This window comes from Rhizophagus irregularis, chromosome 4, assembly GCF_026210795.1.
Source record: "Rhizophagus irregularis chromosome 4, complete sequence".
Taxonomy (NCBI): Eukaryota; Fungi; Glomeromycota; class Glomeromycetes; order Glomerales; family Glomeraceae; genus Rhizophagus; species Rhizophagus irregularis.
Window position 1 is genome coordinate 5478396 of NC_089432.1, and position 16301 is coordinate 5494696.

At 27.9% G+C, this 16301-nt stretch overlaps 7 protein-coding genes across 7 annotated transcripts; 4 read left to right on the forward strand and 3 right to left on the reverse strand.

Moving 5' to 3' along the window:
* Nucleotides 1-77: 77 nt before the first annotated feature.
* On the forward strand, nucleotides 78-795 carry OCT59_024471 (uncharacterized protein; the record flags this gene model as incomplete). The annotated part of the gene is made up of 7 exons (XM_066135456.1): nucleotides 78-80; nucleotides 172-198; nucleotides 275-325; nucleotides 418-440; nucleotides 534-564; nucleotides 645-682; nucleotides 762-795. The coding sequence occupies 7 exons, from the start codon at nucleotides 78-80 to the stop codon at nucleotides 793-795; spliced, it is 207 nt and encodes a 68-aa protein (XP_065991476.1).
* Nucleotides 796-1196: 401 nt separating this feature from the next.
* OCT59_024472 (uncharacterized protein) lies at nucleotides 1197-2139 on the forward strand (the record flags this gene model as incomplete). Its single annotated transcript, XM_066135458.1, has 7 exons — nucleotides 1197-1224; nucleotides 1325-1379; nucleotides 1544-1600; nucleotides 1678-1763; nucleotides 1876-1905; nucleotides 1999-2033; nucleotides 2110-2139. 7 exons carry the CDS (start codon nucleotides 1197-1199, stop codon nucleotides 2137-2139), a joined length of 321 nt encoding a protein of 106 aa, XP_065991477.1.
* Nucleotides 2140-3533: 1394 nt separating this feature from the next.
* Nucleotides 3534-4988, forward strand: OCT59_024473 (uncharacterized protein; the record flags this gene model as incomplete). The annotated part of the gene is made up of 1 exon (XM_025325445.1): nucleotides 3534-4988. The coding sequence occupies one exon, from the start codon at nucleotides 3534-3536 to the stop codon at nucleotides 4986-4988; it is 1455 nt and encodes a 484-aa protein (XP_025181146.1).
* On the reverse strand, nucleotides 3788-4126 carry OCT59_024474 (uncharacterized protein; the record flags this gene model as incomplete). Its single annotated transcript, XM_066135459.1, has 1 exon — nucleotides 3788-4126. One exon carries the CDS (start codon nucleotides 4124-4126, stop codon nucleotides 3788-3790), a length of 339 nt encoding a protein of 112 aa, XP_065991478.1.
* Nucleotides 4989-5630: 642 nt separating the features above from the next.
* On the forward strand, nucleotides 5631-7067 carry OCT59_024475 (uncharacterized protein; the record flags this gene model as incomplete). The annotated part of the gene is made up of 1 exon (XM_066135460.1): nucleotides 5631-7067. The coding sequence occupies one exon, from the start codon at nucleotides 5631-5633 to the stop codon at nucleotides 7065-7067; it is 1437 nt and encodes a 478-aa protein (XP_065991479.1).
* A 1881-nt stretch (nucleotides 7068-8948) lies between these two features.
* On the reverse strand, nucleotides 8949-9482 carry OCT59_024476 (uncharacterized protein; the record flags this gene model as incomplete). The annotated part of the gene is made up of 1 exon (XM_066135461.1): nucleotides 8949-9482. The coding sequence occupies one exon, from the start codon at nucleotides 9480-9482 to the stop codon at nucleotides 8949-8951; it is 534 nt and encodes a 177-aa protein (XP_065991480.1).
* A 2547-nt stretch (nucleotides 9483-12029) lies between these two features.
* On the reverse strand, nucleotides 12030-14847 carry OCT59_024477 (uncharacterized protein; the record flags this gene model as incomplete). The annotated part of the gene is made up of 5 exons (XM_066135462.1): nucleotides 12030-13647; nucleotides 13724-14066; nucleotides 14177-14361; nucleotides 14443-14509; nucleotides 14623-14847. The coding sequence occupies 5 exons, from the start codon at nucleotides 14845-14847 to the stop codon at nucleotides 12287-12289; spliced, it is 2181 nt and encodes a 726-aa protein (XP_065991481.1). The 3' UTR covers nucleotides 12030-12286.
* Between the last annotated feature and the right edge of the window lie 1454 nt (nucleotides 14848-16301).

The following is a 16301-nucleotide window of genomic DNA, read 5'->3' on the forward strand; positions in this document are numbered from 1 at the left end:
TGTTATTTATTCTAACGTTTCTTTTTTTTTGCAGGTTCGTTTTCAACTTGGTAACTTCGGAACGGTAGATTTCGAAAATGGTAAGTTTCGCAACGTTATGTAACGTTGTGAAACCTTATTTTTTTTTTTTATAAAGAGACGTTATTTCACGTTTCTTATTTTTTTTTGTAGGTACGGCTCGGAGCTTCGAAACAAAATGTTAAGTTTCGCAAACGTCGTTAAACTTGAATGTTTTTTAATTGTAAGATATTAACGTTTCTTCTTTTTATTGTAGGTTGAAGCATTTCTTTCAGTTTGGGAAATTCGAATGACGACTTTTGAAACGGTAAGTTTCGCAACATTTTTGTTGCGTTGCGAAACTTAAAAAAATTTTCTTTGAGAAACGTTATACTAAAATTTCTCTCTCTTTTTTTGTAGGTTCAAGCGGGAAACTTCAAACAGTAAATTTCGAACGGTAGCGAAACTTATTTTTTTCTATTTTTTTTTTTTTATAAGAAACGTTATTCTTTTCTTTTTTTTTTTGTAGATTCAAGTGAAGAACTTCGAAACAGTGGATTTCAAACGGTAAGTTTCGTTGCGAAACTTATTTTTTTCTATTTTTTTTTTATAAGAAACGTTATTCTAACGTTTCTCTTTTTTTGTAGGTTCAAGTTGGGAACTTCGAAGTGATAAATCTTAAATGGTAAGTTTCGCGTTGCGAAACTTTGAATTTTTTTTTTATTATTTTTTTTAAGATCTAACGTTTCTTCTTTTTTTTGTAGGTTCAAGTGTTTCGGCTCAGTGCTTCGAAAATGAACCGGTAAGTTTCGCAACAAAGATGTAAATTTTTTTTTTATTCTAGCAGATAAGAATAAAAAATTACAGTCAAACCTCGATATAACGAACTCGCGGTTCAAGGGCAAAAGTTCGTTATATAGTAGAAGTTCGGTATGTAAATTTTTTTTGTGTACCGAACTCCATAAGTTTTACAGTAGCAGTTCGGTATATAAAGTTATCACGTGATTAAAGAATATTAATTTTGGCCAGAAATTAAGATTTAACAGTATAAATTATGTGAAATTTCAACCACGTGATCAAGTTCGGTATATAAAGAATTTTTTTTATATGCTTTATTATAAACGGTAAATCATAAAAGTTCGGTATACGTTATATCGAGTTTATATGAAATTCGGTATATCGAGATTTTTTTAAATAATATGAACCCGGTTTTTAAAAAAAAGTTCGGTAAGTCAAGAGTTCGTTATATCGTGGGTTCGTTATATCGAGGTCAGACTGTACTTCTAATCCACTCTTACCTTTATATTTCATTTTCATATCCCACTAGTGAATGCTTTTGATAGAGTTTGTCATAACAATATTGCCAGGCTTTTAAATTTGCGGTATATGAGAACTGTGAACTGGATTTATAATTTGTAGAATATTTTTTTTTAAAATTATCAATAAAATACCTTGCTACGAATTGTGGGAACTGCATATGTGATTTCGAACGTAATGAAGTTGTTACTCGCGAAGCGATGAGAAGTAGTGATTTACTTAATCAAAGGGGAAAACTAATGGACTTTCGTGCTGTTACTTTTGTCTGGAAACATAAAGCTGTCTTGTAAGTTTTAATTAACTATCTTAGAAAATCTTTTAAATTTGTTAATTTTGACCTAAAATTTTTTTATATTATAATAGCGACGTTGCACGTCTTGATGGTGAAGTACACGTACCCGTTTATAAACGTGTACATAACCCTCCTCCTGAAGCGAATATTTATTTATGTTAGGGCTAATTCTTTGGTAATTAACTTAATAATCTTAAAATAATTCTTTGGTACGAAATACTATATACAATAGATCACATTAAGAAACGTTCTAACGTTTCTTTTTGTAGGTTTCATTGAGCTTCGGGCATTTGGTTTTGGTAAGTTTCGCAACTTTTCTTTGCGAAGCTTTATAATTTGGTTTTTTATTAATAGAAACGGTTTTAACGTTTCGTTTATTATTTTTTTTGTAGGTATCGATTATATAAGCGTTAGGATTTTGAAACAGGTTACGAAACTTACCTTTTTTTTGTTTTTAAATGAAATGTTTACTTACGTTTCTTTTTTTTATAACTTTTTTGTAGGTTCCAAAGGGTATTGATCAGGGTACTTGAGATTAGAAACGGTAAGTTTCTTTGCGAAAATTACCGTTTCTTTTTTGTTTTTTTTTTAATATAAACGTTTATTAATGTTTTATTCTTCTATTTGTAGGTCCCATGATTTTAGGGTTCGGATACTGGAGATGAGTAAGTTTCGCGACTTTCATTTCATTGCGAAGCTTACGTTTTTAATTTAAAACGTTATTTAACGTTTTTTCCATTTCTTTTTTGTAGGCTTCAGACGTTTGGGCTCGAAACTTTTTTCTTAGTTTGTAAGATTTGGGAGTTTCGGAAATGAAAACATCTCTAGAGTAATTAGATTTTAATATAGATTTAAACTATGTATTTATTGTATTTATTAGCACTATATAACAATAAAATAATACAACGATATTTAACAATAAAATAATATGGTGTTTAATAATGATATTTGACTATAAGATAATATAACGCTATTTCACTATAAGAATAATTCTCGTTATTTAACTATATGGATGATTATCGTTATTTGACTATAGATGATCATTGTTAATTTAACCACATCGACGAGCGCGATTATTATCGATATATATCACGTGATATTTTTATCGACATATATCCCCTGAGAAAATTTCCTGATGAAAGCTATCTTGGGGATGATGGCTATTTTCACGTATGTGTGTCATATGATTTATGCTCATTTATTTTCCCAAAATACTTATTCGGTTTTTCTCCAGGATGAAATAACGAATCAAGAACAAGAACTGATGGGCGAGATTGATCGATCGGTACTTCGATCTAAAGGAACAACAGTTCGTCAATGTATTGAAAATTCCTGAAGAATTGTTCGAGTGAGTTTGTGTATTTAAGTTAGTGTAGATATTATAAACAGCTAATGTCTACGGTAAATCTATTCTATTATTCTAACATTAACAAATTACTTTTGCTATCATTATATATGTATTCCAGGGTTTGCAACCAAATATAAATCTAAGTAATTTTTAAGAGCACAATTTTTTTTTTAATTTTTTAATTCAGTAATTTTCTTAATCCAATCGAACATTTCTTCATTATCAGGATTAGCATGTTTTTTGTATATTCAAAAATAATCCCGGAAGGTATTCGCTGTCTTATAATCAATTGTTCCAAATTAATTAGACATTGTTTACATTGTTTCCGCCACAATAAAAATTCATGCATTAACTTACATAAATCGGATCAGCTTATTTTTGATAATCACCGCCCCGGACTATTGGTATCCTGATTATGCGGTGAACATCATCTCTGAATTGTGTAACACGGATAAGAACAATATGAACTTTTTTTAGAAAATGTTTATAATATATTAAAGCCTCTCAAAAAGCGTATAAAAACTCTGGGCGTCCGATTTACTACGATAAAAGATTTTGATAATAAGAATTTTTGCAAAGATGTTACATTTTTTTGATTCGAGCAATAATGAGCTGACACATCAATCATATGATTTAGAAACGCGGGAACTGGCGAAACACCGTCTACGTTATTTGAAATCAAGTTATAAAAAATATTTTTTTTGTTATAACAATTATTTGAAACGGCATTATCTTATTATTGCTATATGTAGTATTGTGATTCTTTTTGGGATTATTATTGTATTATTAAAGTTTGATGGGAAGGAAAATCTGTTGTATAGTTTTAAAGTACTTCAATCTTCTTTTGCTTCTCTCAGTTCTGGAGCCGGTATTATTGCGTATGGGAGTGACATTTTTTTTCCTAAAAAGAAGGCGCGAGCTAATGAATCCAAAGATGAACCCAATGATGGACCCAATGATGAACCCAAAGCTGAGGTCATTCGACTTAGCATAGAAAGAAACTTGGGAGAAAAATTAGATAGGACGACTAATAAACTGCGAGATAAAAGGCATGATCTGGAAAAAGCGATGTCATGGCTATCCATATGGGCTATATTTGCTTCAATTATTATTCTTCTTCTTGTCGGGATAGATTTTTTTGGGCTACTACCTGACATTAAATATCTCGACATTGGGCTAGATCTTTTTCTTAGTATCACTGGTGCTTATTGTTTGTTCTGTACTCATACTCTTAAGACCGTCCTCACTAGCCCAAGAGGGAAGCTTGAAAGCAGCCACCTTATTCTTTTTGTTTTCGTTATTCCTTGTGCTTCCTTGGTAGGTCTTTTAGATGATGATGTTTGGATAGGGTCTATTATTTTTGGATTTTTTGCTCCCTGTTACTATAAGGGTAAACATTGGGTAAAGGAAGTTTATTTATCGCCAGACGAGAAGGTTGAAATTCAGTATCTTCTTCATGGTTTAAATCCAGATTTATCCCTTTTGAGGATTAACAAATTTTGTAAAGAGTTTATTCTTGAAAATCCTGCTAACGAATCAAAATCTAAGTTTGTCGAAAAAGTTAATGAAATCGAATCCAAATCAAAGAAAGAAATTCTTTATAAACATTTCGAACTCGGAAAAGCGCTTGTAGACCATATCTTTTCTGAGGCTGAGGATAAATCTCCAGAAGAGTCTGTTGATGAGAAGATTGTAGATATTGTGAAAAAGTTTTCACTCAAGTCCTTTTTTTTTCACCCTGACGTAAAAATTATTAAACAACATTATATGGAATTCAGTGAATTCCAAAGGGGGCTTACGCTTGCTGAGTTTTTTGATAGGTATCCTCAAATAAGGCATAGGGAATTGATTTCCAAGGAGATTGACGCTGCTCACAATGCTCTTAAAGTCTATTCCATTTTTAATGACGAAAAAGGCATTGGAAAAGATAAAATCAAACTAACCAAAACGTTCTCCGACTCCTCTATTGGGAAACTCACCAGAAACGAGATTTTTAATATTATTGAAATGGTTAAGTCAATTTCGACACAATAATTTCTTTGTACTTCTGAATTAGCAAAATTCTATTTATTTTATGTATCATAAAAATTTTATTTCTGTTATCATCATATTGAAATTTGTATTAGTTTCTTATTTTAAAAATTTGAATAAAATACCGTAATGTACATATATTGTTTCTTTAAAATTTATACAAATCAAATATAACCATCTGTTAATCTTAGTAAATCCATCCTAATTTGTCTTTTACAATGAACTTAGATTTGTAACAATTACTAAGGATCTTTTTTTTTTTTTACATGAATAATTTATCCTTTAACAGAATTCATTGAGTTATGCGTTAATATGCAAGATTGCGCCAAAATAAAAAATGACTATTTACGGAACAATGATAGTTACGAGTTTTCAGTTCCGGAATTATAAAAATGCGTGATAAAATTTCGACCGGAATTATCTAAAAAAGGAATGATACACTATTTAATAGGCCTATTTTGGCGTGTCTAATCGGGTGATCAGCTAATTTTTATCACAAAAAAAAAAAATTCTTGATAATCACTGCCCCGCACCTGATTATGCAGTGAACATCATAAAAACAAGTTTATATAATATAATATGTTAGCACATATAAAAACTCTGGGCGTCCGATAAAAGATTTTTCTGCTAAGGATTTTTGCAAAGATGAGTACAGAATTTAGCGAGAATGGAAAGTCTGATTCTTCTGATTCAAGCAAGAATGGGCCGCTAGAAATTGACAAGTTGGAAGCGCGGGAACTGGCGAAACACCGTCTACGTCAATTGACAGAGAGTAATGATGAATATCGTTCTCTTTACGACTGTTTTTTGCAATGGCATTATCTTATTGTTTCTGTTTGTGGTGTTGTGGCTCTTTTTGGGATTACTATTGCAATTTTGAAGCTTATGGAGAAGGAAATTTTGTTAGACGTATTTAGATTGTTACAATCTTCTTTTGCTTCTATCATTTCTGGGGGTAGTATTATTGCGCTTGGAAGTAGTTATTTTTTTTTTGATAATGATAAAGATGAATCCAAAAATGAACCCAAAGATGAGGTCATTCAACTTTGTATGAAAGGAGATTTGGGAGAAAAACTAGAAACGACAACTATGACATTGCGAGAGAAAAGGAATGATCTGGAACAAGCGATGTCATGGCAATCTATATGGGCTATACATGCTTCTATTGTTGTTCTTCTTCTTGTTGGGATAGATTATTTTGGGCTACTACCTGACATTAAATATCTTGATGTTGGGCTAGATTTTCTTCTTAGTTTGACCGGGATTTATTATTTGTTCTGTGAGTGTATTCTTAAGTCCGTTCTCTCTAACCCAAGAGAGGAGCTTGAAAACAACCACCTTATTCTTTTTCTTTTTGTCATTCCTTGTGCTCTCTCGGTAGGTCTTCTGGAAAGCGATGAGACTCGGATATGGACGATTATTTTTTATTTTTTTAGACCCTATGCCTCTAAGGATAGGAATTGGATAAAGGAGGTTTATTTGTCGCGAGACGAGAAAGTTGAAATTGCGTATCTTCTTCGTGGTTTAGATCCGGATATATCTCTTTTAAAAGTTAAAAAATTTAATGAAGAGTTAAACGAGAATACACCGCTCCAATACAATAAAAAGTCAGTCGACGATAAATCTAAATCTTTTATCGAGTCAGTTAATGATATCGAATTCAATGCAAATCAACAAATTTTTGAAGAATATTACAACCTTGGAGAAGCGCTTGAAAAATGCTTAAGAGGCAATGTCTCTCCTGGATATTCTCAAAGACCTGAGTACAAAGAGATTATAGAAAAATTTTCATTTATCAAGTCCGACGTAGAAAAAATTCTTAACCATTATATTGATTTCTACAACAGCGGAAGTGGACTTACGCTTAAAAAGTTTTTTGCTAAGTATCCTAAACAAAAGCATAAAAATCTGTCTGATGAAGAGATTTACGTTGCTCACAATGCTCTCAAAGTCTACTGCATTTTCAATAAGATTGACAAAGGTAAAATCGAGAAGTTCAAAAAATTCCCCGCCCACTCTATTGGGAAATTCACCAGAAATGAGATTTTTGAAATTATAGTTGAAGTTGAAAAAAAAAAATAACGAGTAAACGTTGAACTTTGAGTGGAGCTTAAAGTAATTGCTAAGCTTAACAAAAGAACCTTTTTACAATTAGGTAACTACTACTTCGTCAATTGTCATGCAATTGTCGATCATTTTCTGACTTGTTAATAATAATTTGATATTGTAACCTCGGAAATTAATATCAAATCTAATAAATCTAATAAATAAAAATCAAGTTTGTAATCTATGTAAGCAGGTTTAAAATTGAAATCCGTATACACTGTAGTAACATTTAAATAGCCCTTTTTATCATAAGGCATAATAAAAGAAGATTTAAAGAATTGAAATTTAATATCAATTCCGTTCGGATGAAGACATAAAACTCATGAAATCACAAAAACAACTTAGGATGCAATATTTAAAATCAAATCGCAGATTTATATCGCGGGCTAAAATTTCACATGTATTTTTTTTTGCACATTTTCCCCGATGATGCAATAAGAACCGATCACAAATAAAAAAGAGAAAATTAATTTTTATACTAATCGCTTATTTAATATGTCATATAAAATGATAAGTAAAGTGTATTACATATAACGCGATAGATCATGTCTTCACCTGTTTATCTTAGTTTAGTTTTATGGTTTTTTTTGTGACCTGGCTAGAGAAAGGTCGGTCACGACGGGTGTGGTATGCATGGGTTACTCGGGAGTTCGTGATGAAAAACCAGGAGTTAGTTGGAGTCAGTAGTTTGTGTTTCTACATCCCTGAGTGATGCTAGTTTATGTTTTTGTTTTTTATTTTAGTTTAGTTTTGGATGGCCGTCTGGTGTTTTCTCTTAGCGTATTATTATTTATTTAAGATAGACTGGTTAGTTATAGGGTTATCGTTGTCCGACGTTACCTCTATGTATTTGTTATATTTTGTTTACAGCTATTTGCAAAAATAACGGGTCGATTTTCGACTACGCATAGTAAGCTGCTAGAATTATGTGATATACTGAAAAATGAGTTTGACGGTCCGGGCAGATATTACCATGCATATGACTGCATATGAAAATTTCATATACAGTCGAAAAATGAATTAGGTGGTCCGTTATTTTCGCAAATAGCTGTAAACACATAATAAAATAAATGCGCTGCTAATAACTACAAAAAAAAAAATGTCTTCATCTGTGGCAAATGTTCACAGTTCACGCCTATCATATGATCAGCCGGTAGTCTTACAGCTGATTTCATATAATATACGGGACACCTAATAGTTACTGAGGTACATTTGGTAAAACCCGGTAAAGTTCAGAATACAGTAAGGTAAAACCATCAATCACTGCGCATGTATTTTTTTTTTTAATTAAATAGTAACGCATTTTATTAATTATTTAAATTTAATACAAATTACATAATTAATTATTAAAACACCTAGATCTTATCGAAAATAAATTTCTCAAAACCCTATGACTAAGTATTCTAAGATCAAATATCTAATATTAACTATCATAAAAATTGACTATTTAAAGTAATTATGTACGTAAAAATTTAAAATTAAAATTTATAACTTTTGATCGTTAAATCTCATCTGTAATTTACTCCTATTAACCTATTTAACGTTACTAAATTAATATTTTTGTTAAATTTATTTTTTTCTATTTTTTCTAATTTTTGTTTTCGATATCTTTATCCGTCATGTGATCTTCATCTATTCTGTTTCTCTTTTTCCTCAGATCTATTTTTTGTATACCTTCCTTTTGTTCTATTCTTTTTATTTCTTCACATCTTGGTATCCATATTCTGTTTTTGAATTCTTTGTAAATAAAATTCCATAATCTTTTTATAACTGCTTTTTCTTCTTTCTTTTGCGTTAGTTTATTGAAATTCTCGTTGTACACTCCTCTAAGTATCTCCCATATTCGACTTTTACCTCTTAAATTATCGAAGGGTGTTCTAAGATCCTTATGAAGTCAAAATTATAATTTCTTTCAGTCGTAATTGTTGTATCATTAATGTCAGTTGTATCATCTAGACTTTTTTCAAATTTATATATTGCTTCTTGTACAATTTCATCTATCGTAATTTCGTTATCTTCACATAACCAAATATGTTCCCAAGTTTCTTTCTCATTTTTACCACATCTTTTGCATTCTTCATTTTCTATTTTATTAGTATTTCTTTTATTTCTTTTAAAAAGAGTGCCGTAAGTTGGCTGTTCTTTTAATAAATTTTTAATACAGCCATTTCTGAAATTGTACATGAATAGGTCATCTAGTTTTTCGCTATTGAGAATTTCATTTTTCCATATCACGTTCGTAACTTTCTTTTTCCAGTTCCGAAATCCTCCAGTTATAATTTTTTTATTCCAAATTAAATTATATTCGTTAACTAATAGTGCTTCTTCTACTATCTCGACTTGATGATTTATCATCTGCTTTATTATTTTATCATTCAAACTTTCTCTCATCTTCTTTTTTAAATTTTTCACTATTTTATATTCTTTTTCGTTACAGTCCATTATAACTATATTATTTTTTTCTAAAAATTCTTCTATAAATAATAATTTTAAATAGAATTCATTATCAATCTTCCGCCTATTACTCATATTCTTTGTAAATTCATATATTATATTATTAATATATTCATCTATAATATACTAAAAAAATTGATTACGTTTAGATTAATCTGTATAAATTAATTTTGAATTGCTGATCTGTATTCTTTATAGCTAAGAGCCTAAGACCCGTAAGTCATTGTTATATCTAATTCAATTCCGGTTAATGAAATTTTAATCGGATTATTAGTTCATTTTTTTTCCCTTTTTTTTAATTTTCATTTTTTTCCCTTGAATCGATCCTTTACTTTCAGTTCTTTCTTTTTTTTTAAGTTTCCTCTTTTCTCTTCCAAACCTTTTCCTTTTCTTTTCCTTTTTTTTTTCCTTTTTTTTAAAAAAAAATCTTCATTTTTTTTTCCTCTTTTTCGGTTTGGTTTTTTTTTCCAACCCGAGAATTTTATTAGTTGTTTTTCCCAAACTGAAAAATTTTTTTTTATTGGTCTTTTAAGACCGATTTTTTTTATATTATTATTTTTTTCGGTCTTTTTTTTAGACCGTATTATTAATTTATTTTTTTAAATTTTTTTTTTCAGTCTTTTTGGACCAGATTATTCTTTTTTTTTTCAGAATTTTTTTCGGGACTTATTTTTTTTACGGATTCCTTTTTTTCTTTCCTTATCCTTTTTCTTTCCCCTAAATTTTATTTTTCACTTTTTTTTTAATTTTCTACATTGTTATTTTTTTTTCCCAAACCACATTCTTAAGCCATCTAGATTTGGATCGGTGATCGGATTGACGCTGTGGCACTACGGTAATTGCCTTTTTTCCCGATTCTTCTTATTATTATTAGTAATAATATTTTCCCTGATTATTTTTAAGGCTCAATATAAATAGACTGACATATAATTTACTTATTTATTTTTGTAACAATAGATCGGTTAGTAAATTCTATGGGAAATGTTTTTTTCATGACAATAGATTGTTATAATTGGGGAATTTTTTTTTTCATAGCAATAGATTGTTATAATTAATTTTTGGGGAATTGTGAGATATTTTTTTAGGAGGATTGCTAACCGTCGCCTGGGTGATCACCGCCTGGGTTTTTTTTTCAAATATGTCACATGATGTACAAATTTATTGCTGATTTTTTAACTTAGTTATTTTGATCGGTTAAACTTAAAATTTTATTGCAAAGATATTTTTTAAAAAAAAATTTTTTGCATATTTATTTAAAATAATCTTATTTAATGAAATTTTATTTGCAAATATTAAAATTTAAGCCACACATTTACGATTTTAAAGAAAAAAATCACCATATTTAAACAATAACAATAAATAAAAAGATAAATAAATTACAATGACCAAGGAGAAAGATGCTAATAAAAAAATGAAATCAGTATAATTTCAATTTTATAAATACATATGCATATTAAGATCGTACATATGATGTGTACTAAAATTTTGAAAATTTGACTAAAAAAATCCTTTTTAAAACAAAAAATGTATTTTACTTATAAAATCAAACTTTCCTGTTTTTCTCAAAAACTATCTAAACAACAGCTTTTATAATCTAAGGGAAACTTGTTCTACTCATAAATATATATTATTACATATATTAATGATATTTATATTATAATTAGAATAATATCTCAGTCAAAAATTTTGAAAATTCAAAAAATATTTTTGTGTGGTGACGATCACCACTGGTGATATTTAGCAATACCCGAAGTACTTCTTTAGAATAATTATCAACCCTCTGAGCTTCTATGCAAATTATCTTGAAAAATTGGCAAGGCTAATTTCCATGCCATCTATTGCTATTACAAATTTGGCTTAACAGTAATTATTTGTCTCAATGAATTAATAGAGAAATGGCAGAAGAAGGCACGACATAAGTTAAATACAGAGGTTCAGAGATATTTACCAGCTGGTACTTCTTTAGCTATGTGTAGTAAAGGATAAAATTAAAAAGGCTAGAAAATATATGCTATTTATAATGTTATAGGCCCATTTATAATTCATTGGGTTCATACATTTTCTATAGAACAGATCTCAGCTTTTAAAGAAGATGATATTATTGATATTAACTTCATAAAAACAAAATTACCAAGGCCTGAAATACCACGAATATATGAAACACCTTTCAGGTGTTTTATTATATCATTTTTATGTCTTTATATTTTTATGCCTATTTGTTGTATATATAATGATATGACATTATTCTAGAGTTAATTACTTAGAAAAGTGTTATTTTTTAAAAATTTTCAGTTGCAGCTCGCGCGATTTAATAAAATAATATGTTTTATTTTAAAATAGTACTCAAGAGCGTGTTTCTATATATATATAATATATTTATAAAATTATGGTCATCGATAAAGCGATAAAGAGTAGTATACGTAAAAATTAAGAAATATAATTATCGTGAATTATCTAATCTGGAAAAAATCTTAAGGAATATAGTATTTTATTTAGTAATATACGATTCACTGATAATCCTGTCAATTATTTTTACAAATTTTTATCAAACACATTAAAAAATATGATTAGCTTAATGTTTATTTAGTATCAATTATTCAAATAAAGTACCATGATGATAAGCTAAAATTGCTCATAAAATTTATTATTTTTTTTACATCAGAGATTTATCACAGATAAATTTCTAAAACCAATAATTACCGTTCGTGTAAATATCTTTTCAGTATACTATGAATAAACATCTATAAAATAACATCTGTATTTGTTAATTCGTCTAATTTATTTTGTGCATTTTTGTGTCCCCGTTCAGCAGATTTTTTATACCAATAAATTGCTTGATCAATATCTTTTTTAATCCCATCACCACTTTCGTACATCAAAGCAAGATTATATTGAGCTACATCACTTTCTAATTGCGCAGCTTTTTGATATATTTCAAATGCCTTTTGCTTATTAATATCAGTTCCAACACCCTTTCTATAACAATTTCCTAAATTATTCATTCCATATGAATCTCCTAAATCTGCTGATTTTTGATAAAATTCAAATGCTTTTTGTAAATTAATATCAATACCAATTCCTTTTCTATAACAACGTCCTAAATTATTCATTCCATGTGTATTTCCTAAATCTGCTGCTTTTTTATTTAATTCAAATGCTTTTTGCACATTAACATCAGTTCCGATTCCTTTTTCATAACAAGTTCCTAAGCTACTTAGACCAGTTGAACTTCCTAAATCTGCAGATTTTTGAAATAATTCAAATGCTTTTTGCGCGTTAACATCAGTTCCAATTCCTTTATTATAACATTGACCTAAGTTATCCATTGCATATGAATTCCCTAAATCAGCTGCTTTTTGAGTGAGTTCAAACGCCATTTGCATATTAACATCAGTTCCGATTCCTCTTCCATAACAATATCCTAAATTACCTATCCCATTTGAATTTCCTAAATCCGCCGCCTTTTGATACAATTCAAATGCTTTTTGTTTATCAATATCAGTTCCCATTCCTTTTTCATAACAATAACCTAAATAATTAATTCCACAAGCAGATTCTTGTTTTGCTAATTTATTAGATAATTCAAAAGCAAATTTGTAATTTTTATCAACACCTTGCCCAATAATATATAAATAGATAAGATAAAGTTGTGCTACATTATTATCCAAATCTGCAGCTTTTTGAAACAATTCATATGCTTTTTTCACATTAATATCAGTTTCAATTCCATAATAATTAAGATATCCAAGTAATATGATAGAATTTGAATTATTTTGATTATTTAATAACCAAGTATAGATTTCTTTTGAAGTTAATTTATGATTACTAATATTAAAAAGAACATTTTGTTTTATTACTTCTTTATCATTTCCTTCATTAAGTTTCTTATAAATAAGATTAACCAATTCATCAACCAAATTGCTTAAACAAATCGATGTCATGTTCGTCTCATACAATAAATTAACATTTGATTTATCAACATTGTCTGAATCAATTCGCATTTGAGAATTTACTATTACATTTGTTTTCATAATAATTTCTTTTAATTTTACAACTACTTGATCCATAGTTGGCCTATTGTCTGGTTCACTATTCCAGCATTCTAATATGTATACATATATTAATTTAGTAAAGATTTAAAATTAAAATAACGAACAAATAATATATAAAATATTTACCAGTATAAAGTTTAGAATAATCGGAAGGAGAGTTTGGAACAATCGTTTCTCTGTAACCTTGTAAAATTCGCATAACTAAACCAGCATCATATGATTCATCTTCAAATGGTAATTTACCACTTGATATCTCCCATAAAAGTACGCCAATACTGTAAACATCACTCTTCTTATTTAATAAGTATGGTTGCGTTAATTTGTTACTACCAGTGAACCTTTTAGGATCAGTATAAGGAACTAAACCGAATAAGTCTGTCTGATGTTTACATATTTCTTTGATTCTTTTTGATAACCCAAAATCAACTAATTTAATATTATTTTGATGTACTATTATATTGTCGGAGTGCTTATTAAAATATATAATAATAATAATAATAATAATAATAAATATATAAGTATAATTATTAAATTAAAAAAAAAAATTACAAATAATTTAATGAAATAAAGTAAAATTACCAGATCACGATGGATAATTCCTTCATCATGTAAACATGATATAGCACAAACCAATTGGTATGCTAATCTGTATTTATCAGGCCATGTAAGATTTTTAAAATTTTCTTTCAAATAATTTTGAAGAGAATCACCATCAGTATACTCCATCACTAATAAATATTTATTTGATTTTACGTTTTGACTTCCTAATTTTTTAAAGGGATAAAAAAAATTAATTTTATTTTATTAACTTGTTTATAAACAAAATTTAAATATTTTATTTATACCTTTTTCTGTAATCCCATATAATCGAATAACATTATCATATAAGTCAAGTTCACATTGAAGTTTAAGCTAAAATTATATAAACGTAATTAATAAATTAATATATATGTATTTAATAAATTTTATAAACGTAAATTAATAAATTAATATATACGTATTTTAGTAAAATTATAAATTATTACCTCATGTAAAATTTCTTTTACAACATTATTATTAAATTTAAAAAAAGATTTTAAAATAACATATTTTTCCGAATTTTTCCAATTCGCACTATAAACTTTTCCAAGAGCATCATCATCAATTTTTTTTATATTATGAAAATGTTTATATTCATAATATTTTATTTGTTTACTAGAAATAGCTTCTTCAATTAAATTAATTTGTTCATTTTCATTTTTATCAGACATTATTTATTATTTGCAGAAAATAAAAAAAAAATTAGAGCACTTTTTTTTTTAAAAAAAAAAAGTGACGTTTTTGGTTAAAATAAGTCACACGAAAGATCTGCGCACGCACAATAAGTCACACGAATTTCTAATTACTTGTTTATTTAATTGTTATATTCGAAACGCCAACATTTCTGAAAATGGCAATGAAATTGTTATTAAAGGAAAAATATTTATAAAATATTTATTTATAAAAATATCTAAATAATAGGAATTTTCTATATTCAAAATAATGTTGCGCCAAAAAAGAAAATGATCTGCAATGAAGTCATTCAAAGAAATTTTTTGTGATACCTAACTAACAAGCGTGCTGTAATTTATATGGAAACTGCAGAAGAAACAGAAGTGAATAATAATAAATAATTACGCAAATAAAGTTTTTACTTTCGACAATGAAATTTATTTATGACTAAAATTTTCATATTATGTTTTTTTATATGCTGTGTAAAAATTATAAGTATGAAACTTCTACCGTAATAATAAATCTGGACGCACCACCTCGGGTTACACCAATATTAATATCGAACGCCGCATTGTGACAAAATATTGCCTGTGGTAAATAAATGAAATGAAGTAGTGAATTATTACAAGAATGTGATTTACGGACTTACTATTATGTAATATATCGATAAATTTATAATTGTTAACAATATAAAGTGGGAGATCCAAATTCGTCCGAATATTGATTGTTACGGGTGTGACATTTATTGAATTTTCAATTCTTAAAAAATAATAAAATAAAATTTTTATTATTTTATAATACTCGTTCACACTTAATTAAATTAAATAAACAAATAAACAAATATTATTTTTATACACTATTGTTACTCCATAAATATTGATAACTCTAGTTGAATAATTTTACTTGTTTGTTTCATTTAACAAAAGTGCTAAAATTACGTGCACGGCACAGTAAATCTATAACCATTTGATTTTATATAGCTAAAATACTGAAATTACGTAATAAAATTAAACCACAGTTAATTTCATTAAACAATTTGTTCTACAAGAACAATGTTAACAAAGTTAATAAACATTGGTGTTCCGTATTTGTTAAATAACTCTACTTAGTCACTGAAAGTATATCATAAATTATCATGTATTCTGCAGATTGGCGGTTATGATTAAATAATAAATTAAATAAATTAACAAGAGTTTGTTAAATTATTAAATATGTACATTATAAATTACAAGAATGTAATAAATAAAAAAAAATTAATTTAATCACAGTATGTTAAAAAAATCTAGCTATTTTAGCTAGAAATCTTTTTTTCAAAAAAAAAATAATAATAATAATAATAATTTTGTAGTGTTTTGTTAAGCTTCGGATACCTCTATTTGCCCATCCAATAACTAATATTCACTTGAGAGACACTTTCGTGGCGTAGTTAGAATCACGTGTATGAATTCTTTGG